Genomic DNA, 27,885 nt, shown 5'->3' with positions numbered 1-27,885 from the left:
TGTTCTAAAATGAATTGTGCTTTTCTTGATAAGTTGGTCAGCAAAAAGCCCGATTCAAAATAATTGCTAATGCTTAGATGAATGGATAGGTCTCCTTTCCACGTATAGCATATGCAACTTTTTCCTCTTGATTCTTGTTTAAGTATAAAAATGGAAAACTTACATATTAAATTTTTTAAATGAAAAAGTACTTAAAGGCTATTTCCATAGGAGTTTGTGGCTGCTGAAATCTTGTTTCTGCTTGCTGAGGCAGTCTATATCATCATTCGGTGATGCACAACAAGGCGAGTAGATTGAGTCAGTCCTGGAGTTCCAGTATGTCTTTATATATGGCCAGACTGCACCATTTCTTCATCCTTGATGACTCCTATGCATTTGCTGCCTGCTTGCTTTTTTTAACTCTTGTGTTCAAACTTCCCTTTCCCCTCAGCAAAACTATAATTAGTACTTTTCTTTCACCTCTGTCTTATTTATAAAGCTGGGGTTTTAACAGCAGTGAGCCTCATGCATACTGGTACCGTGTCACATTGGGGAACACCATAAAATGGCTGTGTCTCCTTGGAAGGAGCCTTATCCAAACAAAGATCATACTTTCTCATGCAACTTATCTGCAGACAGAAATCCTGCTGAGTGTGCTAGGCAGATACATATCAGTTTTTCTCATGTGGACTTGACCATAATATGTCCTCTAGTTTTCTGTTGGTTTTTTTTTCTTGTAATACAAGCCAATGAGTCTGTGTGGCTCTGATATCCATGAAAGTTTGTTTTAAAGTTTCATGCTGGCTGAATAAACAGTAGGTTGAGAAACTGCAAGGGTAGTTTCAGTATGATGCATTACTTCAAAGGTAACATGCCAATCTCTTTTGCAAACATTGAGTAATTATGGGATTGAGTAATTTGAGGTAAGGATTGTGAACACCAAATCTCCCATCTGAGATGCTAGGCTGCACCTCTCCTATAAATACCAGTGGCGTATCAAACTCTCTCAGGCAGTTGTAGCACTCATCACGCGTCTTTTCCAGTCTTGAGCAACACTCTTCGCTGTTCTGGATCGGTGTTGAGTATGGTTGTTTCTACTGTTTGCATTCTTTATACCTCTTAGATAAGATCAAAATATCTGCTTGAATAAATTGACCCATCGATATCCTTTTGCCTGCTTGTTCCTATTTCACAGCTGTAAAAGAACAGATAGAACATAGGAAGGGCCAAGAGGTTCTACCACAAAAAGCTTTGTTCAGAGACCTCCACTCTACTGAGAGAAAGTAGTCTGAAGTATAGAAGACAGCCACTGCATTTCTCCATGGCAGCCAGGGAATTTTTGAGACCTGTTGTTTAAGGTTTGGGTCAGTTTTCCCAGCTCTTGAGATTTTATGAATAGGACGATCTTTTCTAAATATCAAGTCTCGAGGATTAAGTCTAATACCTCCAAAGAAACATGTGACCTACTTTTTATAAAGGGATTTCCATGGTTCCAGGACATCTTTTAATGGGGATTATTAAAAATCTTGCTCTGAATCTTTTCAGTTTCCTATCTTTTTTTTTTTTTCTCTTTTCTAAAAATGGACCTCTTTTTTTGCTGTAAACTTTTGCATACCAGGCATACTGTAAAGAGAAGCACCACTGGAGATGAGCATGTCAGCAGCATGCTGGAACTCAAAAGTCTGTATTAGACAAAAAGGGATCCACAAGGTGTATGATCCCATTCCAAACTTACATTAATTAACCTGTGCCTGCTGTAATGTTTGCAGGAAGCAAGGTCAGATTAAGAAAGAAAACAATTAAATAACAAATTTTGCTTGACAGCTGCAAGGTTTGTAAGACTTGAGGAACGTGGCTGTCAGAAGTGCTGAGGAACTGCCTCTGCCATCAGTTCCCTCTTGAAATTGTTGGTGCTTAGCACCAGGAAAACTGGAACCGTAATACATTTTCTTGTGAAGCTGTAGCAGGTGGATCCCAGCAATATTTATGAAGGGACCTCTAGCCCTAAACTGTCAGACTGCAGAAGGAAGAGTGTTAAATTATAATCTCTGATTTACAAGTCTGGCAACACATACTATTCACATGGTGCGTGATTTGAATAATGATGTGTCTACTCCTGATCTCATTAACCCTGATTTAATCCAGGATCTTATTTCATTAATGCCTGCTAGCTTTCATACAACTGGTTATGCAAACAAACAAAGCCCTAAAAATCCTGTAACACTGTAGCTATCTTTCCAGATAAATATTTTCATGAGCCCTTTTTTCTTCTTGAAAAAAGCCTTGGCTTGTCTGAGGAGACTCTTTTAAAACACCAATGCATCTTCAGGAATCTCAATTTTAATTTTACATCTAGTGTAATTACACAATGTTTGCCCTGTCTATGTAGGTGCGGTGGACTTCTCTGCATAACCTTTGTAGCTGTATGCTGTAGAGGGTTGAGTAACTGGGTTGATTTAATAGAGTGGCATGTATTTGAAGACAGGTCCATCAAAGAACAATAGCAATCGACGTAATTTGCCCAAACCTTTTTATGGCACAGTTCTTCATTCTGTAATGTAGACTTCTGTAGGAATTTGTATAATTAAAGACTTCTATAGGAATTTGTATAATTTTTCCTGACTTGTTAATTGGAAAGACAGATGGCTTTTTGGACCATCAACAGGGTTTTTTTAAGTGTGGTTGAAATGAAAATTTTGAAATTCTATGCAGCTGTACTTTTTGTATTCTGTATGTTTTGGGTAGCACAGTGGCTTTCATTCAGGTTTGGTTTTTTTTTTTTATTTTGTTTCTTTTTCTCTGTACAACATCTCATTTAGAGATGATAAATTGTTCATAAAAAAAATTCTTCCACATGATTTTAAACAGAGAATGCAAGACACTGAGTCGGTTAATGTTCTCATTAGAAAATCCTGCTGTTAAGGATCATCTGGTATGTGATAGGATTCTGCATAAAGGATTTATGCTACTTAGTCTCTCTCTGAACTTGTCTGTGTCACAGAGATAGTTTATCTGGTTATCTCTAACGCATTACAATTTGTGATAATGTCTCTTACTGCTTTTTTCTAAGAATGTATGTTGTCTCTTTTTCTGGATTGGTCATCTACTTCAAATTGTACAGTAGTGAGAAGGAACAGAGATGCAACCCTGGAAATTCATGGATTCAGGTAGTTTCTTGTGTATCTTATCAACCTTGCTTCATGTAATACACACAGGGCTTTCTATACTGACAGCGCAAATATTTCTACTACACAAAATATCCATTTATCACCCTCTAAAACTGTAGTCTGTTACAGCAGACTTTTTTCATATGCCCAGGTGGGGGGAAGCTATTAACATGCTAAATTCTGGCATATCCCACTCAGCTCGAACAAATGAGGAATGACATTGCACTTTCAAGCAAAGTAATAACGCTTCTAATAGTTGGATGAAAATGGAACTTTTGTGAGAAGAATCTGAATTCTATTAAAAAGTCAAATTAATTGAATAATTTCACTCTGCTGGAGCTGGACTGAGGGGAAGTTGGCCAAGAAGCACCTTTTCTGTCTCCCCACAGTACCTCACCACAGTACTTTCAGGTACAGGCAGCATGCATGTGTTTCTGAGCACCTGCTCAGGTGTGTGTGTATGTGTGTTGAGACTATTGGGCAGCTGAAACACGTACAGACTGTACTGTGCTGTTGTCAAACGCAGGTGAAAGGCAGGAGATCCAACTAATGAAAGCCCGGCTGGCCATCCTGGTTATGGAGATGAGAGAGGAGGAGGAGGGCAGCAGTGCCTCATGCCCCAAACCCCACTGCTTGCATACATTGCTAAATATGTAAAGCAGAACAAATTCCCATCCCCGGATTAAAACTGGGGAAGAGTGTGTGCTGCAGGGGTTCACTGGCGGGTGCTAGCAGACAACTTAATGTCAGTGTGAAATAAGGAGGTCACTTCCAGTTTTCCTGTGGGTTACGAAACCTGCTGCACCCGTGCAATTTCTTCTGTGTCTTGTGATTGTCTGTGAGGTTTCAGAAATGCAAAGCCCTTATCAGCTCTGCAACTTGTCCACTTTAATTTTTAGAGTCTTTGGGTCACCATCTCCCAAGTGACTCGTATTTGGGTGGTGGGACTGTGTGCCCCTGTTCTGGCAACAGGGTGACAAGTTCTGTTTTCCTCACGTCTTTAATAAATTTATAACAAGCTTCTGCTATTGTACTTCTCACCTACGTGGGGAACCTGCACATAAAGACCTGCACATAAAGAACTGACTGGTTGTCTTTCAAAGACTTCCTTGAAAGGTGTCTTGTCACAGCGCTTACCAAGTGCTGATAAGTGCTTATGCACCTGGCCCATGCTGATCACTTCTGCTTCTTCATGCTTCCTGCCATCTGCTGTTTCTGTTAATCAGTTATACTTTTTCTTACACCTAGATTATATCATCTCAGAGAGAGATGATACAATTTTTCTGCCACTGTGGTGTGAGATCCATTGGTGCTGTTAGAGTACCTGCTAGAGAGGAGGTCAGGAACAGAGTGTCAGGCCTGGACCACTCTCCCCTCCTCAACATGCCAATGTCGGGATCAGGATGAATTTTGTGGCTTGGAATGGCATCCAGCACCCTGCATAGCATCTTTTTCCTATTTGACTTTTTTTATCGCTCTAATTATAATTTTCAGCCTTGGTCCATTAAGTGCAGTAAGATGTAATTAATTGCTTGTCCTGGTGGTAGCGAAGCTAATCACGTCTCCAAAATCCAAACTGCAATGAGCAGAGATGTATTCTTTTTCCCTCATGACTTTCTCTGAGACAATTGGTGTTGCATATTTGGTACGCATTTTTTAAAATGTGCTCCCCACTTTTCTTACTGATGTATTCCTTACTGTTTCTCATAGTGCCTTTTTTTTCTTTCCTCTTTCTTTTATTCTTTTCTTTTTTGGTAATTTAAAAAAACCAACTAAATGGTATAGGTGAATATGAGCTGTCTCCTTTTGAACTGAAGAACCAAGTCTGAGGCTAATGGCATGGATCAAGAAGACTTTCTTGACCTGAATGGACGCAGGAATACACACTTATGTTCACATAAACACAGAGCTGAAAGATTACGTAAGACTTAACAAATCTGAGAGTTTTGTTAATTTTGATGTAAAACACGCACTTAGCTTTGTAAAAGCACAAGTCTTTCTACATGTGCAAGAGTCCATATTCCATCCAGAAAACCTTTTATTATCAGAAGGATGTAAAAAAGACATAACAAAGCTGTATCAAAAAAAGAAAAATGTGGAGATTCTTTAAAAGAGGAGCTTCAGTTTGCTGAGGAACAGAGAAATTCAGGTGTGGCAGAGTGTGGCCTCCTTAGAACTGTGGCAGGGAGAGCATCATAGCACGGGCATCTCAGGCTGGGATAAACAGGTAATGCTCAGACATGGATATCACAGAGAAGTTACCAGCAGTTTAAGCAGGAGCTGGTTGCGCTGTGCCTCCAGTGGCACAGTATTTTTGCAGTTAATGTAGAATAGGCTGGATGCAGGAGTTAATTTTCCTCCATAACAACTGTTGCTTTGTCATTTCATTGTAATTTGGTTTGTTGCGAGTTGTTTGCACTAAATCCAAACTATTCATTTTTTATGTGGATGTTTTCAGGTGACCCAATATATTGTCCCAAATGTTTGAGGTAACATCTCTATATTAAGTAAAGTTTATAAATAAAATTAATAGTAAAACTAATATTTAAATGCTGGAAGAACAATGCACACGGCAGATGGGCTGTTGAAGCCTTTACTTACAGCTATGTAATGAATTTATGATTGTGCAGGTTAGGTTCTAGATGTGTACAATAAATAGTTGAGCAGTGTCCTGACAGGAAGCTTTGCAGTGCGTATAAGGCCTTCCATCTGAGAAGCAAGGGTGGCACCGTGGGCTTACCTGAGCAGCCATGCAAGCAGCGCTTCTGACTGTATGTGGATGGTGTTCAAAAGTTTATTTGCACTGGGAGAGAGCAAACGAGAAGATTGCATCTTTTTTAAGTAACACAAGAAAAAACAGGAGGGTAAGGCACATCAGAGCCTTTGTCCTTAACGTGCTTTGTTCTGCCTACTGCTACTGTTACTGCTGGAATAGATATACTGTTCGGCATGTAAAACTTGGTGAACAAATAATGCTTTTCTCTATCAAGCTGTAAATCAGATAGAAGTCATGTGAGCCACAAAATAGACTTGATTTTGAAGGCTACGTACAGCAACCAAAGAACTCTTTGAGAGAGGCTTGAAGGCTGTGGTTTAGAAATAACCCCAGAACTAGGCAGTACTAGCACAAACCAGGAGGCTCATGAACTGTAACCCCTTTTTTTTTTTATCTTCTCAAAGATTACATCATGTGCCTGACAGGCAGTTGGGAACACATTTCCTATAAACTTGGATTAAGCTGGTAATGAAAGAGGAGAGAGGATGTGGAATCCTGCTGTAGTGAAAGAAGACCATAACTTTTGTCATGATCTCAGATGATGTGTGCAATAGCAGTAGCGGATTGATGCAGCGGTTAGGAGCTGGAGGTCACCGCTGGGTAAGTGCGCTCTCTAAGCTGTCCTTCGCACTTTACTCGCTGACCCAGCCACTGATAAGCATCTCCTGTCATGACCAGTTAATGGAGAGTTCTTAGTCTCGATTGTGGTGCTTGAAGGTCCCATGTTCTACTTCTCTGTCTTGGAGGCCCTAGAAAGGAGAAGCCAAAGACTAGTGAATCTCAAGTGACGCAAAAGCCAGGAAAATAAAACCTAGGTGGTTTCTTTATTGTGTCTGAAACTTTGTCATTTTGCTTTTTATGGAGTTACAGGCTAGTGCTATGAAGGCATACTGGATTTTAGTGCTGCCACCATCTTTCTGGTTGAAAATAATTTTCACATTGATGCTAGTTCAGTTGCTGGGAAGGTTTGTTCCAGCCTTGCTGCTGGATACATTGTTTATTTCATAGTAGAACTACAAGAGGCTTGACAATATCAGAGTTGCATTTATATCTAAGCACGCTTATAATTATTCAATAACTCTTAACTAGTTCTAGTGAAAATGTCACAGGAAATGACTCAGGAGTACTAAATATTGCATTGATGTACTCTGCAGCAGAGTTATATTTTGAGGTTTTAATATAAATGAGTAATTGAATTCATATATTGTTTGAAGTTGCACACATTTTTTTTGCAGGAAATGGTGGTGGCAGTTGTCTCTTGAAATGTAAAGTATGTTTTTTGAGAAAAGAGGTTAAAGGAAAAGCATTCTGTATCTCAGACGGTTGAAAGCGCTCCTGACATTTCCATTGTCATCTTTTGATAATTCAAATGTGTTGCGTGGTTTCCCCCCAGCTGCATATGATTCTAGGTTCGTACTCCTGTTCCCATATTTGGCTTCAAGCAATGTATGGGCTGTAGATCTTTGAATTGTGAAAGCCTCATTATTTCTCAGCTTTTAACTCTTTCAGTATGCATGAGTCTTTTTTTCAAAAAGCTTTGATTTTGATTAAACCTCTTGCTTCCAGTATGTTTTTCCCTTTGCACATGGAAGACATAAATAGATAACCTTATAGTCTGATAGTGATTTTTCTCATAATTTTTCATGGCTTCCAACAACTATGAGGAAGGGACAGGCAACTCAGGAGGAGTACAGAGATCTCGTTAGGTTATACAGAGAGAAAATTGGGAAGGCAAAAGCCCAGCTGCAGCTCAACTTGGCCACTAACATTAAGGACAACAAAAAAGGCTTTTATAAATACATCAACAAAAAGGAAGCCAGGGAGAATCTCCATCCCTTACTGGGTGCGGGGGGGAAGGTTGCAACCAAGGACGAGGAGAAGGCTGAGATACTTAATGCCTTCTTTGCCTCCATCTTCAATAGTCAGACCAGCTATCCCCAGGGTGCTCAGCCTCCTGAGCTGGAAGATAAGGATGGAGAGCAGAAAACGCACCCATAATCCAGGAGGAAGCAGTCAATGATCTGCTTCTGCACCTAGACGTACATAAGTCTATGGGGCCGGATGGGATTCACCCAAGAGTACTCAGGGAGCTGGCGGGAGAGCTCACCAAGCCTCTCTCCATCATTTATCAACAATCCTGGTCAACAGGGCAGGTGCCAGATGACTGGAGGGTGGCTAGTGTGACGCCCATCTACAAGAAGGGTCGGAAGGAGGATCCGGGGAGCTACAGGCCTGTCAGCCTGACCTCGGTACCAGGAAAGATCATGGAGAGGATCATCTTGAGTGAGCTCTCACGGCAAGTGCAGGGCAGCCAAGGGATCAGGGCCAGCCAGCGTGGGTTTAGGAAGGGGAAGTCCTGCTTAACCAACCTGATCTCTTTCTATGACCATGAGACCCACCTTCTGGATGCAGGGAAGGCTGTGGATGTTGTCTGTCTGGACTTTGGTAAGGCCTTTGACACCGTCCCCCACAGCACTCTCCTGGAGAAGATGGCGAATCATGGCATAGACAAGTGTACTCTTCGCTGGGTTAAAAACTGGCTGGATGGCCGTGCCCAGAGAGTTGTGATTAATGGGGTGAAATCCTCTTGGCGGCCCGTCACCAGTGGTGTCCCTCAGGGCTCAGTTTTGGGGCCAGTTTTGTTTAATATCTTTATCAATGATCTGGATGAGGGGATTGAGTGCACCCTCAGTAAGTTTGCAGACGACACCAAACTAGGTGGGAGAGTTGATCAGCTTGAGGGTAGGAAGGCTCTACAGAGGGACCTGGACAGGCTGGATCGATGGGCCAAGGTCACCTGTATGAGGTTTAATAAGGCCAAGTGCCGAGTCCTGCATTTCGGTCACAACAACCCCAACCAATGCTACAGGCTTGGGGAAGAGTGGCTGGAAAGCTGCCCGGCAGAAAAGGACCTGGGGGTGCTGGTGGACGGCCAGCTGAACATGAGCCAGCAGTGTGCCCAGGCGGCCAAGAAGGCCAACAGCATTCTGGCTTGTATCAGGAACAGCGTGGCCAGCAGGAGCAGGGAAGTGATCGTGCCTCTGTACTTGGCACTGGTGAGGCCTCACCTCGAGTACTGTGTTCAGTTCTGGGCCCCTCTGGACAAGAGGGACATTGAAGTGCTGGAGCGTGTCCAGAGGAGAGCTACCAGGCTGGTGAGGGGTCTGGAGACCAGGTCATATGAGGAGAGGCTGAGGGAGCTGGGCATGTTTAGCTTGGAGAAGAGGAGGCTGAGGGGAGACCTCATTGCCCTCTACAGCTACCTGAAAGGAGGTTGGAGAGAGGTGGGTGTTGGCCTCTTCTCCCAGGTCAATAATGACAGGACCAGAGGAAATGGTCTGAAGTTGCGGCAGGGGAGGTTTAGATTAGATATTAGGAGGAATGACTTTCCTGAAAGAGTGGTCAGGCACTGGAACAGCCTGCCCAGGGAGGTGGCTGAGTCACCATCCCTAGAGGTATTTAAGAAATGTCTAGATGTGGCACTTCAGGGCATGCTCTAGTGGCAGAGATTGTAGGGTGTTTGGTTAGACTCGATGATCTTAAGGGTCCTTTCCAACCATGAAGATTCTGTGATTGGCTGGAGCATTTCATACCTGCAGCACACACAATAGTGTTTCATTGCATTTACAGTCATGGAAAGGGTTGCAGCAATTTCCTCAAATGTTTTCAGCTGAGTTTCCTGTAAAGGTCAGAACTGCTAGAGTAAAAAAATCTTGAAACTTTGGTGTAGTGAAAATGACAAAGTTCCTGTACTTTTGTTCAGACTTGGTAACAGATACTAACTGTAACTTTTGTGGCTGACTAAATTCAAGCATTTGCTATAAATTAAAGGAAGCTTTTTGAGAGTGAAGCAGAAACTTCAGCATGTTACACAGATAGAATAGAATTTTTCCTTGAAAGGTAATGAATGATGAAATTCTGAAAACAAAGCTAGGTTTGGCAGACAACGTTAGAAAAATGGCAGGTGAGCCAAAGACTTTTCTCTTTGAAAACCACCAGCTGCTCTTTTTGTCTCTCTCCAGATTGACTATCCATGTGTCATGTCAATAAGTAACAGTTTTAGACATAAAAAAGAGGAGATACTAAATTTCTAGATTTTATAGGTTGAAATAGCCATTTAATAGGGTACAGGTACACTTGTATATGTTGTATTTTGCTATGTGATGGAGTTTCATCACACTATATAATTTGTTGTTAGGTACTATTTTGTCATGTTGTGAAGCTCACAAGCTTACAGAAAATGTCTTACAAATTTTCTGTGGCTCATACTGATGTAGGATTGGATTAGGGAAGATCCAAATAAAAACAGCTCAAGTATTGTCTAGGATTTTGTGTTTCTTTGGAGAAACCATATATCAAAGTTTGCTAGGAGAAAATAATCTTTTCATGGTGATTTGGCTGTTGGCGTCTATGCAGTATGCTTGAAGCCTAGTTACAAAAGAAAAATTTTTTTTTTAGATAGTAAAAGGGTGTAAAAAGTGTAAGGGCCCTCAGAGTACTCTAAAATATGTTTATATTCCCATAATATCTTTGAAAATGTAATATTTCATCAAATTAGGCTTAAAGTTTATTTTTAAGGTTCACAGTGACTTTTTTGCAGAATTTCTCAGATGGAGGATGCCTCTTCCCAGTAAGAACTGCTTATCACATTGGAATCACTCCAAAATCTACAGACACAGGAGGCGGAAGCTGTCTTAAAATTTGTGGTGTCAAGAGGGTCTGGGTTAGGTTTAGTGGATGAAATGTGAGGTCATTTACTTAAGGGCTGGGTTCCTGAGGCATAGCCCCTTGAAAATGATCTGCTAATAACTTGCAGTTATCTTGGTGTGGGCTAGGAAAAAATGCAGCATTTTGACACATGAAATTTATACCGGGCACTGTCCCAAAATCAACTATCAAATAGTACCAGGGATGAGGATTAGAGATATTTTTGAAGCTGTTTGCAGGTAGGCCATGTGAGTGAGACAGCTGCTCATTCTGCAGAAACATCTCAGTATCTGAGGAGTGGACGAGATGCTTGTGATGGGGTGAAGAGCCAAGCACTGTGCTCAGGATCCCTTCGAGCCCCTTCTGCTGAGGCTCTGTGTAGAGTTTGCCATGGGCATTTGTCTTGTGAACTTGGTTCTGGAAAGGGCTCTCAGGTCATTGAGTCTGGTCCATGTAGTGTCACCACAGGGATTTCTAGTGAAGGTGCTCGCACTGTGTCCTTTTGAGGAGACTTAGCATGCCACAGATGTCCCACAGTACCTGTCCAGTCCTCCTTGTCCTACTCAAGGGCAGATTGGCACACACTGAGTGGTGATTGAATCTAATCAGGGTGTGAGTATATTTGCTGTAGTTGAAATACCACCAGAAACCAGTGCAAGAATCCTAGTCAGGAGGTACACTGAAGTCCTTGCTGGGCAGACAGCTAATTCTATGTTGATTTTTTTTTCCAGTATTTTAGGGCAGTATAATACAGTAAAATCTCTTACCTTTCTTGTTTCTCCTCTCTTTTCATACACAAGTTCCTTCTTCAAGAGACAGTAGTCCCTGAGATCACAACTGGATTATTAGTTTCTGTTCACCCTCCGTTAGTATTTAAATTCAGCTGTTCTTGAACTACCCATGGCAGACTGGGGACTTCCTAACTCCCACCCATCCTAAATGAAAGTTTGCTTTCTACTTCTTCACGTATGTGGAATTTCTTCTTTAAAAGAAATAATATATACAAACTTCAACTTGAAACCAGAATCAGAAATGGATTTTTGTAATACACTGGGGAAAGTTCCCAAAAGCCACCTTTGGTACACATAGGTTTGGAAGCTTATTTGCCTACTCTTTCCTCACGCGGTAGGCTTCTACTCCATGCAAATCTAGAATGAGGGGGTTATATAGAGATATTTCTATAACTGTTACTGGTGGAGCACCAAGCTTTTAGGGCCATTATAGTTGCATTGTTTACCAAACGTGTGAGACAGTCAAGTTCAGTGTATTTTTTGTGGTGAAATCAAGTGAGCTGATTGGTATACCTCTGTGGCCAGAGTCGTTTGTGTTCATTTTCACTCCATTTTTCATGCAGAAATGCAGTTTTCAGTAGGGCACTGTAATGTTTTAGAGTAATAACATATTTTTTTACAGCAGGTAAGAGTGGGGATAGGTAGAAAGGACTATGTCAATATTTCTGAATTTAACAGCACTAGGGTCCCTTTCTTTGTCCTGAGAATAAGAGGCATACCTCTACTCATATGGCAAAAACTTCTGTCCTTCCCTTCTTCTGCAGTCTTGCCTCTTCCCCGTTGCCTATTGGGACCAGCCTGTGTGCTGGGTTGTTTGCTGAGCCATACCAAGGCACTGCATGGGCAAGGGCTAGGCCATATGGACCAGGAGGTGTGTTAGCAATGAAACAGACAGTCACAGACAGGGCCAGTGGCCTGGCTCTGTTTGGGCCACAGCTGAAGAAAAGTCCTAAGATCCAAAGGTCCCCAAGGGCACGCAGTATAGGAGAGAAGACAGCACAGAGGCAGAAAAAATATTGGAGAGAGGGTTGAGGACAAAGGATGTAATATTGGCAGTAATGGTTGCTGCAGGCTGCAGCAGTGAAGCTGCTTAAGATCTGGGGCTTTTGTTTGGCTTTGGTTATATGCTTTTACATCTTGTGCCGTAGACTAAGACCAGGAATTGAAAAGGTGTGCAAGTGGCTTAAAGCTGGCATAATTTCTCTACTGCAGAATGTGTGCTGAGCCACTTAAATATGGGCTTCCCATAGGGTATTGTTAAGTATGTTTCTGATAAGATTTTGGCTTAGTAGGACTGGCTTGGCTTTTGCTTGATTTATTTAACTATTTAGAGAACTCTCCACTTTTCCTTTCAATTCTCTCCTGGATCTGTAATTTCATGCTGCTGGGGTTGATCACGTCATGTTACTGTGGGCAGTAGCTATGAAAAGTTATGGCCCTTCTCGTGAGCATCAAAGGAAACAGTAATGAAAAGTGGCCCAAACCAGTACTGGAAAGGCAGAAAAAAGACAATCCTTAGAGGATTTTGGTGGCTGCAAGGTGCTGTACTTTCTATATGAATTTCGGCTTGGTGGGCAGTCAGCATGTGTGTCTGTCTTTTTTCCATGAATAGTGGATAAGAAAGGAAATGTAAGAGTTCCCACCCTACAAACAAATGCCAGTGTTTGGGAGTTGGCTTGTTGTATTTGTGTTGATTTTTTCAGGAGGTAAACAGGGCTACCTCAAAAAGCTGTCAACAGTGGTATAGGCACCAGAGTCATTCATCTGCAGACCTGAAGGTGCAACACTGCTTTCTCTTATAACAGGCAATTTTCTCTGTCACTTTTGAAGTTGCAGATAGGACTTTAAAAATGAAAGATGTTGTACTGTTGTTTCAAAATTTGTGAGTTGAGGATTTAATTACATTATGACATAAAGAATGGAAAATAACACACAGGAAACAAGTTCTGGCAAGATAGGGTCTTCTGTAGGCTGTTGTCTTGTGGTTCTGTTCACCTGAGAGTGTTGACTCAAAAATTCTGTTCAAGCTGTAGAGAATTTTCTAATATACTGTGAGTTTGCCACCTAGCTGCAAAATAAATTTAAAGCTTCAATACAACAAGCTTTTGGACTCATTTATTATATATTTTAATTTCTAAGGCTGTGAAAAAAAGCTCCTGAAATAATGTATGTATTAGTCTGTTCCATTTTTTTTTAGAAAGTGATATAACATTTTCTTATAAATGCATGCAGTGATCTTAAATTATCTTGTGGTTCGCTTTTATACAAGAACTGTGTGCAATATTTCTTCTTCAAACAGCAGCAGCATCTATCACACAGATCCATTCACCTTTCATACATGTATTCATTCACATTTTTTATTTCGGCTGTGATGGTTACTGTGATGAGTTGGGTTTTAGATACTATTTTACCTGTGTGATGGCAGTAGATAAATGATTCATTGTACCCTCGGTGGGCAGTGGTTTATAAAACCTTCATCTCTGCTAATGGAATACTGATACACTGTAAATGCCTTGTGCAGATACGGAAGACTGTATTAATGTTGTGTAGCTAATAGTTCAGCTTTAAAGGTTAAAAAAAAAACAGTTCTGAAATTCAGGTTTAGAGTGCATCTTACAGAGAGTGACTTGGAAATTCTTGTTTTGGTTGATGCTGTTCTCAGATAACAGCTTTAGAAACTTCAAATAGAAATTTGTTTTCTATGGTTTAGTGCTCATGTCTGATCTGCTGGAAACCTAAATAAGATCTACAGTATTTCCTGTGTATGGTACAGTGCTGTGGGATGGTGGAGGTTGCTACTGCACTGGGATGTAGAAGAGGGCAGTGAATGTATGAGAGTTGAAAGCGGGGAGGAGAGGCAGAGTTGTTTTGCTAGGGGAAGGGTTTGAAGCCATCACCTGTCCCCGATGCCTCCTCAATGTGGAAGATCTCATCAAATTTGCAGATGACACCAAATCAGGGCAAGGGGGGAAGGGAAGGAGGGCGGCAGTTGACATGTTCGAAAGCAGGGCTGTTTTTCAGAAGGACCCAGACAGGAACCCTATGAAATCCAGCAAGGTCAAATGCCAATTCCTGTCCCTGGGAAGGAGGAATTGCTGGGATACATACAGGCTGGGGCCTGATGGATTTGGGAGCATTATGCTGAAAAGGACCTGATGGGAAGCAAGCTGAACAGTACAGTTGTGTACTGTGTACATCAGTCACAGCCAACAGCATCCTGGTCTGTGTTATCAGCTTGCACATTGAGAGAAGCGATAATCCTCCTTTATCTGGCACTCATTAGTCCACATGCAGAATACAGCATCCCATTTTGAGTCCACTAGTAAAAGACAGACATTGATAAACTAGAGAAAGTCCTGTGGCTGTGGGAGCTGGAACATGCGCCCTGTGAGTTGATGCTGAGAGAGGTGGGCTTGTTCAGCCTGCAGAAGAGACAGCTTTGGGGGGACCTTCCAACACACACAAGGAGGTTATCCAGAAGACAGAGCCAGGCCCTTCACAGTGGTGCCTGGTGGGGAGGACAGGAGAGAGGAGACAGGAGTTGAAAAGAAAGTTTCAGGCTGGGTATAGGAAGATTTTTGTCACTATAAGGGCAGTCAAGCCATGGAGCAGGTTGCTCATGAGGTTGTGCAGTCTTTGTCCCTGGAGGTTTTCAAGACCCAAATGGTCAAAGCCTTGAACAGCCTGGTCTGTCCCCAGAGGTGGCCCTGCTGAGGTCCATCCCAGCCTGAGCACCTCTGCAATTCTGACCTAGGCCAAAGTTTGGAGCCAAAACTTAACTTATTTTTTCCTTATTTTTTGATACATGATTATAAGCAATTTGTTCAGCTTTAGTGCGTAAGTTACCTGTCTATAAAGTGGAGGTAACGCTACACATCTACCTCGGTGGCATTTCAAGATAAGATGTTTGAAAGGTTGTGATATTTTGGATGCTTTGGCAAAGTAGGTATAGACAACTAGGCAGGTAGGCCTTTAAAATCTGCCTAAGAAGCCAATAGAGAGGTATTGTGTATCTTATCAAGTGTTAACTGTGTAGTCTTGGGAAGCTGTTTTCTATGGGTTTACTTTCATGAAACTCCACCATATATTTTTTTTCCTCTGTGTGCTGCCAAAGACGTTGATCACCTTAAAAGGTAAGTCAGCTGCAAAATATGTTAGTGTTAGCAACGGCTCTGACAGCAGGCTCTCTATATGCTTCTGCCAATTATGGTAACATTTGTCATATTTTCCTAGTTAATATTTTCTTCCTGCTGTGGTGGTTGTTTCTGTGGGCTTCTCGACAGAGGGGAAGCAGACTTAGCTGCCTTTACATCAGGAGCACTGAACCTGGTTCTGTCCTGTGCTTCAAATATACAGCTAACCGAGGGATAAATTAAGAGGTCTCTTTTCTTTTTGTTTTTCCTCCACACGCACCTCTCAGCTTTGATGATCTTTAGTAAGAGATTCGCATAGCTGTCCTACAGTTTTCACACATAAATAAGGAATTGACCTCTTTTAGAAAGAAAGAAAATTAGTATTGGTAGGAAGAGTTACTGAAAATTACTTCCATTTTGTGGGATCCCAACTTATAAAGAGTCTTTGAGGTAGCATTAGAATAGGTAGGGGTGTATACATAGAAATTTTAAGAAATCTTAGGAGCTGGAGATTTAGCATATTCTGCAATACCTTTTTTTGTAACTGTTTCTTCTTTTTCTTCTCCCTCTCCACCCACGTTTTCTTCTGCAGGAAATAAAGAAGGACATGAAGAAAGAAAATACTGCCAACAAACCACCAGAGAAGCCTATAAATGAAGTTTCCAATGGAAGCCCTTTACTGTTGTCTGAGACAATTATTAGAACGAACAAAAAAGGTATAGTATATGGAAGCTTAAATGTAGCTTAAATTCAAAACAAAAGAACAAAATATAAACCTTCCTTGTTTCTAGGAATAAAGCTAGAGTCTATTTAACTGTAAAGGCATAGCAGGAATAACACAGAAAAATAAATCTCATTGTTCTCTTAGACTGGCTTATGGATGCATGTATTATGTCTAATATTTCAACATTAATTTGCACAGACATCCCTTTCTTCTTAAAGAAATCCTTTCTAGATACATTTAATTAAGGAAAGCTGTATGAAGAGATTACTAAAGCTTAATAAAGTAAGGAACTGACAGCTTGCCTATATGGAGGTTTTTGCACAGTGATGTCAGTCCACATTCACATATTCATGTTCTATCTATCTGGGACAGAGACTGGTTACTGACAAAGAACTTGAGGGAAAAAAAAAAAAAGTAAAAAAAAAAAAAAAAGAAAGTGGAAAACACAAAGCTCGATACGTTAGTTTCCTGGGAAGTGTCTATCACTATCTTCTGTTTCAGACTGGAATGTGTGCTCTACATGTCTGGCTTGACTCCCAATGCAGATTCCTACGTATGGGTTTGAGTTGCTAAAATGAAAGCCTCCAAATCTTCTGTTTCTTTCCCTAGCTCTCAGTCCTGCTCTCAGAAATATCAGAACAAAAAAAAACCAAAACCCAAAATTGGCAATGTAGAAGCTGGATTTTTCTTTAGGCTATGTTTATGCTGCTGCTTGTTTGTGGGAGGACAATCAGCTATGTGCAAGAGATGGGCTGTATTTTTTCCTGAAGAATACTCTGGACAGTTTCTTGCTTGCTGTCGTATACGAAATAATCTGCTGTCATTAATCACTCTGTAAAGTAATTTCCATTTTGTTATATAGTCTTCTATACTGTTAGGACTATGCATATGGAAATTTCTGTATTATCAGCAAATATTGTATTTGAGCTTGCAGTTTGACCAGAGGTCTTAAGGTTTGCAAATGCAAGTGAGGAAGACTTAATTTCTGCAAAATGTATGACTTAAAAAGGTGAGTGCGAGTAATTTCCACCTCTTTTGCAAGGAGTGGTGTCCTCTGAAAGAAAAAATGGAAATAAATCTCAGAAAGCTTTGAGTTTGCAGTGTCATCTTGAATCTGGAGACACATCCAACATTTCTGGTTTGGGTCATAGGTTTCTGAAGCAACAGCAGAATTAAATTGCCAAGAATCATTCTTTTTCATGGTTGCTATACAGAACCATATGAGTAGTTGGGAAATTATCTAGGGACCAAGTCTGTTCCATGTTGCTTCAGTTGCTATTTGGCGAAGGCTAATAGCTGTGGCAGATGCAGAGATTCAGTTCAGTCACAAGGGAATAACACTCCAAATATGATACTTAGAGCACAGGCTTTCTCCTCCTCTTTCTTCTCTCTGGCTTGGAGCTTTAAAGGATTCATGAGATAAAGTTCTCTTTGTCTGTAGCAGGAGAATACAAAACTTCACATTTACTGAAAGGAGAGAAGCAAAGACTGACATGAAAATCTGTACCATGAGGAAGGTGTTAGGTTTGGAAATAGCAAATTTCATATAAGGATGTAATTGCATTGGATTTCATTGGTGGGGATTGCATTTCTCATGGCTACCGCTACATAATGTCAGGGTTAGTAAATTTTTAATTTTGGCTGCTTCCCCACAGCTGTTTCAATTACTGCAGAGCAAGCAGTTGCAGCATGCTGTACTTCAGCAGTACAGCTAAGGATGCACAGAGCATAACAAGGCCAAGAGAGCTTCCCCTCTTCTTTTTTTTTATTTTCTAGGGTCGGTTTGAGCATGGTGCCAAAGAAGCCTTGTTTGAGTGAGGATAGCTAAACGAGTAATTACTGTTGTGTTCAGTAATAAAGAGTCTTCTAAGATCTATGTGGCAAATCTCCTTGTGGAAAGTGCTGCAATATTCTACTGAAGAGGGAGCCCTAAATGCCACAGGGATTATTTTCTTCAAGTGTTCTTTTGTTGTGATTTTTATTAAACCCTACTGCAATATGTTTACTGATCACACAATGTGACCTGATCTGAAAGAGGGTACTTTTTTTTTTTTTTTTCTCCTTGTTCTTAGGAAGTGAGGAGGAGAAAGATGCATCTGAAAGTCTTTAGCCACGGTTCAGCAGCGAAAATAGTAGGCAATATTATTTATTTGCTTGGTCAACATAATCTTGCTGCTTGGAACTTCAGAGCAGATCCAGTGATGTGGCAGTTAAGCATTCTGTGCTGGTGCATTGTTTCAATTACCAAGATGATGATAAGTGCTTTTCTAGTGCTGTGTTGTTACATTGTGTAGTTTTACTACTTAACTTGGATGGCCTAATTTAAGTGGCAGCAATTTAGCAGGCATTTACATTTTGAGCAGAAGAATCTTGGCCTCTTGGGCTTCTGGCTCGTAGAGAGTTTTTCCTTGAGGAATATTGACGAGTGTCCAACAGTGGTATTCAAGGAAAATACCTAAATTATTTGTAAGAACATCTAAGTAGCTAAGAGGAAAAGAATGGATTCCTGAACAAAAAAGATATGTAGGATCCAACTTTATATCTTGTTTGTTCATGCTAATTTTTTCTAAGCACTTTATTGAAATTAGGGTTTCTGATAATAAAATCAGTGTAAATTCAAATGCCTCTTGTAAAGGCTTATTTCATCAAATAAGTAATGGACATTTGGATTACAGATGTAATCTAGGAACAATTTAAACTTGGTGTAATACCACCGATAGTAGCCTGCCTGGGTTAGTACTTCCATTACATAGTGAGGGTGACAACTGATTGTGTGGTATTAATAGTTGTAGGTCACCATCTGTGAATCATTCAAGTTTTTGTTATAAAGACCAGGAGAAGTTGGAAGGATTTTATTTTCTCTGCATTTCACTGGGGGCAGTAAAAATGGAACATTTCTCATCCTTTAATGTTTCTTGCTGACCACAAACACTAGTGACCTAACAGAAACAAATGGTAGGCATGACTGCTGTGGTGGACATAATTTAGGAAACTCCGTTAAACTTGGCCTGAATGTATTTGTGAGAGTTAATATTTGTTAGGTATTTCTTCTCTTTACAGAGGTTGTAAGCATAATCTAGAAGTTTGGGCTACACCTAAGAAATAATGGATTTATTTTCTAGGTCTGCCACAGAGTTGCTGTGTAAATTTTGCTAAATCACTTAAACTCTGTTGGCCAAATTACCACGCTTTAATTTCCAAGGTCAGATGTCTTAATATGTATTGATTTTTCAGATAGGCAGAGGGATTTTTTATGATTTATTGCAGTGGCATATCCAAATACATTCATAACTTCCCGGTATTTCAGGTGTTGTGCCTCAGGCTGCCTATTGGCAAAACCTAGGTTTATATCTGCCTCATAAAGATGTTGAGATCCGTTACAGCATGATAATGATAACAATTAACATCTAGGAAGCTGAGCATTTTAGTGTAGCATTCCAGTGACTTCATGCTTCACCTCCAAAAGGCTTAAAAAAGGACCATTTGCTCGAGTGTAGAGATGAGGTTAGGGAAACATAAAGTTGCAGCAGCTGTAGGCTGGTTTTGATGGGTGCTTCAGGTGCTGCGTTATCAGCTCCTGTCTAGGGAAAAAGGCTGTGGCCCTGAACGACCTGTCTGAAGCTCTGTGCGTGTCGGCTGTGGTTGGCTTGCATATTCTTTGCTAGAACCTGGGAGGGATCATTCTTTTGCTTCTTCATACAGTTCATATGCCAAGAAAATCGTTTTCTTGCCAGGTGTGGGTCTTTTAATATATCTTTTCACTGCCCCAGAATTTTTGGTTGGCATACAGAACTATTGTTCTAAAACTTCTGTAAAGCTGACTTAAAAAAATAAAATCCTGTTTTCTATTTATAATTGGCATTATTGCACCTTGGTAAAGCCTTTTCTTCTCTGAGAACATTTTCAGATTGTTTTAGAAAAGCAAAATTATTGCTATTGTTACTATTTAATAACATAAGAAATTTACAGTCAGGTCTTGGAACAGGAAAACACTGAAAGATATCTTTTTTCTTTTTTTTTTTTTAATGCTTTTCCAACATGTTGAAATTTATCTTTTCTAAAAGTTTTCTTTCAAAATCTAAGAACAGAGCCGAAGTTGTGCAACTGTTTTAGATTTGTCACAAATTCATTACAATCTTCATCCAGGTATAAAGGGACATAATGGAAACTTGTGTATGATGGTCTTAACGATTAAATGGCTATGGCTTATTTTAGGATACTTTTGTTCTGATTTTTGAGTATCCTATTTTTAAGTATCCTATTAATTGCAGTATTTTGTGTATCTGGAAATAGGAGCCCACTTGCGTAGGCCAAGTTCCAAAACTGGATTTGATAGGCTGTATTTTGTAAATAAACTAACAACAGTTGTTATATGAGTAAAAATATTTGAAGAAAAGATATATTGCCTTGCCAGATGTGTTTGTTTTATATAAACTGTAAATGCAGTCTACATTGAGGTTATTCAAGCCAGCAAATCTGGAACAGCTCATCGTGTGTTACATGTTCTTAATCAGAGCCAAACACTGAAAGCAAGGAAATGTTTTTTCTAGTTATCTTGAGAATTATTTATTTTACCTTCCAGCCTACATGTAAATAATAAAAAGATTTGCATCCTTCCTAAAAGGGAGAGTTCTCTGAAAGTAGGTTTGATGATATAATATGTTTATGTTAAGAATAAATAACAAGTCTGTTGTATGCAAAACTGAGACTTAAGTCTATTTTTGTAAATTAGAGAAATAAGAAAAGTATTTTACAAGAAAAATGCTTCATCATTTGGTTCGATACTTTTATGATTATTTGGATACAAAAAGACACCTCACTTATTAAAAAGACAAGCTGACGACTCAGCGTGTGAGTGTGTCAACTCTGAATTTTATATTAAGTAATGTGTGTAAGCTATGATTCTGGTCATATTTTTCAACAGAACGGCAAACCTCAAAATTTCCTTCACAAAATCTTTTATTACTAAACCTACTGCAAATGACTGCCTTTGTCATGTGCCAGTCATGTGTTTGATGAGGTGTCTGACCCTCAGTACGCTCAGCTTTGGTTTTCCTTTCAAACACAGGAAGTTTGAAGGCATTAATCTGTCTTTTGGTTGGATTATCTTTCTGCTGTTTATACGTTCAGGCCTTCTCCACAGACAGGCTTTGGTGTTCCCTTGCAAATACTGCCAACTTCAGAGAAATTATAGCTAGCATGAAAAAAAAAATCCTTTTCATTTTTAGGATCAGCTAATTGGTATATACTCAGTACAGAGTTTACACAAATATACACAAGAACATACTTCTCAGCCTATTAAGGTTAAAATACGCACACAACATATGACACAAACCCAAAATAAGACATAAAAAAATTAATGGCACAGGAAACTCAAATCCAGCAAAATATTTATTCTTTGAGTTTAAATACCATATCTGCATATGCATAAGTAGTGTCTCGGATAATACACGTTTCCTTTAAAAGTACTGTTTCTTGAAAATAAATACTTGGATAATTTTTACCTTCAGGTAAGCTACTCTGCACTGAAAGGCACTGCTTTTAGTTCAGAGAGGCAGGAAAAGACGCTGGTCTGTGCTGAATGTGTGGGTGGCAGCCAGAAAGAAACTTGGTGTGTGTGTGTGGTGTGTGTGATCTGTAGTGGTTTAACAAATTTTTTCTGGAGGCAGGTGGGAAGGACTCTGTCCCATGCTAGAAGAAAGATTTCTACTTGGTAAAGTTCCCTTTTGATTATTCAAAACGGTATATAATTTTATACATGCAACCTGTAGAGGATACATGGAAAAATGATGATTCTCTCTAGCATTTTAGTTTCATGATTCTTTTCTTTTGATGAAAAATAATTCTCAATATTGAAAGTGAGGGGACACTTAATGTGCATGGAATGTAGCTAATTTTGCAACTGATGAATAAGGTGCATTCAGGTGAGAGGTCATTGTCTAATGAGTGAACATCCTTCCTCGCATCATGGGGCCATGCTTTTCGATTCAATATCCTTTTATAAATATTTTGTATTTATATAAATATACACTTATATAGCAAGGGAAGTCATAAAACAATGCAATTTAAAATTACTGCATTATCCGTCTGATGCCATAAAATTAGTTTAGTTCTTTTGGGGTTTCTCTTGTAATTGTAACTATAGTGTGCAATCTGCCTAAAATAGGCTTATTCTGTAGAACAGAAATGCAGAGATAGGTGTTACCATTGTTCTAAATTTGAGATTAGTCTGTTGACCATTGACATGATTTTGTTTTTATCTGCCAAGAAGGATCTCAGGGCTGTCTTCTGGCAACACTGGAATGGGTACTCACTCATTCTTTTCAGTCAGATCTTGTTTACAAGTCCTATTGAATAATGACTTAATATATTTCAAATCTAAACTTTTTTTCTATGTTATGGTCATTTGCTGCCCTGGTTTTTAGTTAAGGTTTCATTATCTATCCAGATTCCAATAGCTTGTTCCAGTGAGATAATTTCTTGTCCTGTTGCTTACTGTGCAGTGCCCCCCATCTTCTTTTTATCCTAAGTGCCTCCCCTTTCTTTTCAATTGCTCCTTCCTGGTACTCTGCAAAATGCACAAATGCTGAGCCCCAATGTACCTTCTGCAATTTTGCATACTTGGATCCAACTAGGATCCTAGGGAGCGTCGTGAGGCTCAGTGCAGGAGCAGCCTGTAGAAGCCAGTTGTAGAAATCCCTCTTGGTTTGAGTTGTAATTTCAAGTTAATTCTGTCCTCTGGACATCTTCTGTGTGCTTAGGTGGCCATCTTCTTGTGTGTCATATGTTTAGCTCTAGGAATCCCATTTATGGACCATGCTGTAAAAACACTGAACAAAAATACAGCCACTGCATTGAGGAGCTAACTATATATATATACCGGTGGGTGTATATACATCTACATGTATATATATGAATAAAACAAGGTAACAGGTAACTAAGAAGAATACAAGGAAAGATGCATTATTTGGATGATTGCTAGCAGGCTAACTGTTTTCAGGTTTCCTAGAGACAGAGAACACTTGTTTTGATGAAAGATTTAAATTTGGATCTGCACTTGGAAATTGGGAGGGCAGTATGGAGAAAACTGTGACAATGTTGGGTTTAAAATTTAACAGGCCCTGTTGGATGCTGACACCCAGGACAGAGAAGAGGCAGAAGATGACCTTTCCATATAGAGTCTGAAGAGAGGCAGGAGAGCAGTTACTGATGAGCATTCTGAGCAGCTTACAGAGAAAAACAGAGGGAGGTAGTTATGGAGGCAAGTGAGGACATGAGTCAAGTTTTTTGGGTGGTTTTTTTTTTTTTTAAAAGGTATTTGTATCAATGGGAAAACAGAGGTAATTGAATTTTTAAGGAAGAGTGTGACAGGCAACAGGTGAAGTGGTGGAATAGGGCTACAGGGACAGTTGAAAAAACAAGCAGAAGAAGGTCTTTTTGCAAGTAATTTATGTAAATATCTAAAAATGCTACACTTGAAGGAATAGTCGACAGAGTTGCATCTTCTCTTTTGTGAACACTTACAAAGTTTTGTTTAATCAGTTAAAGGATTTTTTTCCTTTCTAAAAGCTTTGCAATATGTTTTACACGTCTGAGTACAAAATTAAGTCAGAAATATTTTCTAACAGTTGTACTAGAGTTTGCTTGATCACTGTTATCACAGTATCTGATAACTGTCCAAAAGGAACTAGTCAAGAGCAAATGTGTTGTCAAACTCAGGTGCAAAATGTTTTTCTATTAGCAGTTATATTGAACAGTTATATTTGGCTTTAACACAAGCCAAAATCAATAAAATAATACTTAATGCTAGAGCCATTCTTGTTAAAATAACAGCAATGAGACTGAAACTTCCTCTTATCTTAAAACTAAGTTTCCCCATCACAAAAGAGACTGTTTATTTTTTCACAAGCTTCTGCAGAGAAGTGTCGCCCTGCTGCCAGCAATTCCCTCCTGTTCGCTGCTGTAGGGTAAGTCACTTGGCACCCAGCAAGGCCCAGCTGCCTGTGAGGTCTGTCCCTGACCCTCCTGCTTGCTGACTGTAGCTGGCTGGCTGTCTCCTTTAGCCTTTCATCGAGGTGGTGTGGGATTTTCAAGAATAGCATGCCTAACTTGATTTGGAAATTAGCAGACCAACCTTTCTCCCATGTTCCCCCTCGCAACTTTCTGTGATTAAGGAATGGCAGAAGATGGGCAGGATGGGTCACCTGAAACTGAGCCTTGGAGCAAGTCGTTGGGGTCACTGAACATTTCCCAGTGCCTAGCTTGGGGTATCTGCGCCTCGTATCTGGCAGCTGTGATAGGAGAGAGTAAGACTTCCTATTCTGTGGTAGAGACAATGAAAGCAAAGGAACAATGCAGGGATACTGTTGTAAAATATAAAACATAACTCTATCTGGAATGAAAATTTGGGGTCAAGAGAGTATACTTTGACTGTGCAAGCTAATATCTTTTCCATGAGCTCTGAAACTTTGCCAGTGTACTTTGAACTGGGTCAAGAATCCTTGTCTTGTCTTTCCCGGAGTTATCTTGATGAATTTCTAACTGCTAAGTTAAATATGCCCATCTGTGTGTGCTCTCACACTGACACTGATCCTTAGTTCGGTACTGCTTTACCTTTGCTTGCTTGGATGGTAGCTGGGATGGTGCTGTGTTTCTTTTATGGGGACAGGGAGCTGGCTTTAGCCCTCCCTACTGGGCTGGAATCAGGGCTGTGTGGCTGTTGACATCTTTCCCCCGTCACATGTAGGTAGGGATAAGAGCCAGCCATGCTATGGTAAATTGCGGAACTAATCAGCTTACTGAGGCAGTTGGAGGTTTCTGGCTCCTGTGACAACCATAAAAAACTTTGACTGATTTCTGGCATTGTAGGTGAGGAGCAGGGCCTGTCAATAGCTCCCATGGGTCTCCTTCAATTTGCAGTGTCATGTGACATGAACTGAAGACCTAAATAATTTGTATAAATGATTAGTCTGAGAATTTGTTCTTAAGCCAGTAGGCACCCCTCTGTAAAGAAGATTTTTGGATGTATGTGAAAGTTTAATGTAAACATATGCCTTTGTACACTAGCTCCATACTTGTTCCCTCTGCATTGGGATCGAGTGACTTGTTCTGCTGCTGTTGAATCCCTTCAGTGAAGGAAACTTTTTGACTTGTGCCTACTTAGACCAGAAGGAAACTACAGTCATTATTCAAGAGCTTCCTCTTCTGATGGAATGATATTTATAAGCCCAAGTAGGGATAAATGTCTGCAAAGTGGCAAGAACGTACACTGTGAAAATGAACCATCACTGCTGGTAGGAAGGGTTGTCACCACCTTGGTGGTTTAGGACAGCTGAGCAGAGGGTTCTGCTTAGAAGTATGCTGCGGGGGAGGACCTCTGTGAACCAGCTGCCAGTCTGAGGTTTAGTTAGGAGTGTGTGTCTGTGGAGGGGATTTAACTCTGAATGTGCTTTGCACAGGAATTTTTCACCTGTTCTCTTGCCCTACTCCCTTTCCTGTATGCACGTATGCAACACCTAGAGTGCTTTAAACAAAGCTTTGCTGTTGGTTGCAAGTAACAAGAAACTATATGAAAGTATTGCCCATAAGGCACATTGTTTATACTGTTTTAAGATCTGTGATAGATTCCGTGATACACTTTACTTCCAGGAATTGATACAGGCTTTAAAAAATTTCTTCTGATAAAGTGACATGCCTGGAATGAACTTGTCACTGCGTTCATTTTAATTATTTTTCACATGCAGTGGGAAATACTTAGATTCATCTGGTTAAAAGCCCCTGAAGTTAGGGAAGCTTGCTTTACTATAACTAGATTTGAAAAACAGATAGAGGTATCAGACAGTGTTGATGATGCATGGCTTGGATTATTCTGAGTAGGATGGCATTATTAGCTATGTAAGCTTTCAATCTTCAGATTCCTATATTACGTAGGTGCAGTGACTCGAGTAACAAGATACTATGCCTGCAAAAGTATATTTCTTGTTTCCACTGAAATGAAGTTTCATAAATTTTATTCAGTGAATACTTCATGCATGTTTTATCTTATCTCAGAATTTCCTCTCTTACAGTCTACTCCACTATTATCAAGGTGCTCACAGCATGGAAAGTTGTGCTGTTATTAGTGGTGCATTGCGATGTATTATACTGTTTACCATATTTTTATGGTTATCTCACTGCTTTCTAATCTTATTTCACAGTTAAGATGCACCAGTAGTTTGCAGGAGCTCCTATTCTATATCTTTCTGCATTCTCTTTTCAATTATTTCAATTTTCAATTGTGCCTGTTTCCAGCTTCATGTTAATTTGCAATATAATCCTCTTTAAAAATTCAAAGCACGTTGCTGATGATGGTTTGTTTCCAAGCTCATTGGTTGGATGGTTGTGCTTGACAAGGGAGTGAAACGTGGAACTGCTGACAAGTGGCTGTTTGCTGATTCTTGGCCCCAAGCGCAAGATTGCGATAGGAAAGAGTATTATTATCTGTCACACAGCAAGAGCCGTTATTTCCTAACTTCAGTGCTGACTTTATTTAGAAACTGAAACGGAGGCTGGGCAGAGGTTCTAATGGAGAGAAGTAGCTCCCTGCAAATGCCCAAATTAGCTGGGAATGAGTTTTGAAGTCAGTGGGGTTATAGTGCCACTAGCATCATTCTCTGCCTGGGCTGCATCGCCCCAGTGAAGCTCCTCATGGTGTCAGCTGTTACTATAGCATCTGCTGTGGCTGCATCTTCAAAAATCTGCCACTCTACTCCACAGACTGTTCCAGAGAGCATTAGCACCTTCAAGAATCCCAGGCCACCAGTGGCAGCCCAGGATATATCTGATTCCCCCCAGAAACACTTGGCTACTCCAGAATCTGTTTCCTATACTGTTTTCTCCTGGGACCAGAATTTGTCAGCTTTATACATGTACAGTGCTCAGCCTGACACTGTACGTATTGTTCAGAGTTCTTGAGTAGTGCACTACAGTAGATGACAGGGTACAGTAGTGTCCCATCTGTCCAGTAGCTTGAATTTAAACCATCATATACGTTTAAGCAACTCTTTTTCACACTAGGTCATGTATTTTCCTGTGGGTTATCATCCTCTGTCATGCATTCACTGGGGATATTTCAGTGGTAAAAAAAAATAATTGAAGTACCCTCACACAAGCGCCAGATATTCCATTTCTTTTAAATAACTTTAAATGCTGTATTTTTGTGTTTCCTACTTCATTTCGTGCCACGTGTACCTTGTGTAGACTTCTGTTAGAATCCTGCAGGATTCCATATAGTCTGGTATCTAGCTCTGCAAAAGCTGCAAGATGCAATGTCAGCCATTATAGCTTCATTTGTGCAACAACAATCATAAGATTTGGTATTTTTTCAGGCCTAGGAATTCTCTGTTAGAATACTGACTCAGCATAGTGTTATCCTAAATTACATGGGTCGTGGTTACTTCTGGGAATTCATAAGAGATCAGGAAGTGTCCAGGAAATTATTTAAATAAAAAAAGCTCCAGTGACCTAAGGAAAACCAAAAGATTTACTCACATGCCTGGCAGCTATTGAGCAAATAGAGTAGCGGAAAATAAAAGTAATAAATGTTGAAAGGTTAGCCTGAGGCTTTAGT

At 40.1% G+C, this 27,885-nt stretch overlaps 1 protein-coding gene across 6 annotated transcripts in view; it reads left to right on the top strand.

Moving 5' to 3' along the window:
• The window catches only part of SH3KBP1 (SH3 domain containing kinase binding protein 1), a 229,643-nt gene that overhangs the window by 65,679 nt on the left and 136,079 nt on the right, over positions 1–27,885 (top strand). For all 6 annotated transcript variants that reach the window (XR_008464532.1, XM_054189028.1, XM_054189020.1 and 3 more), the window contains one exon: positions 16,146–16,269. Coding sequence is in view for 5 of the 6 variants with exons in the window: in XM_054189028.1 (XP_054045003.1) it covers positions 16,146–16,269 (124 nt within the window). In the remaining variant the exon portion in view is untranslated. The remainder of the gene's footprint in view (positions 1–16,145; positions 16,270–27,885) is intronic.

The sequence above is a fragment of the Rissa tridactyla genome, chromosome 1, assembly GCF_028500815.1.
Source record: "Rissa tridactyla isolate bRisTri1 chromosome 1, bRisTri1.patW.cur.20221130, whole genome shotgun sequence".
NCBI classification, from domain to species: domain Eukaryota; kingdom Metazoa; phylum Chordata; class Aves; order Charadriiformes; family Laridae; genus Rissa; species Rissa tridactyla.
Note: the sequence above shows the minus strand (reverse complement) of the source record. Positions and strands in the feature narration are given on the sequence as shown.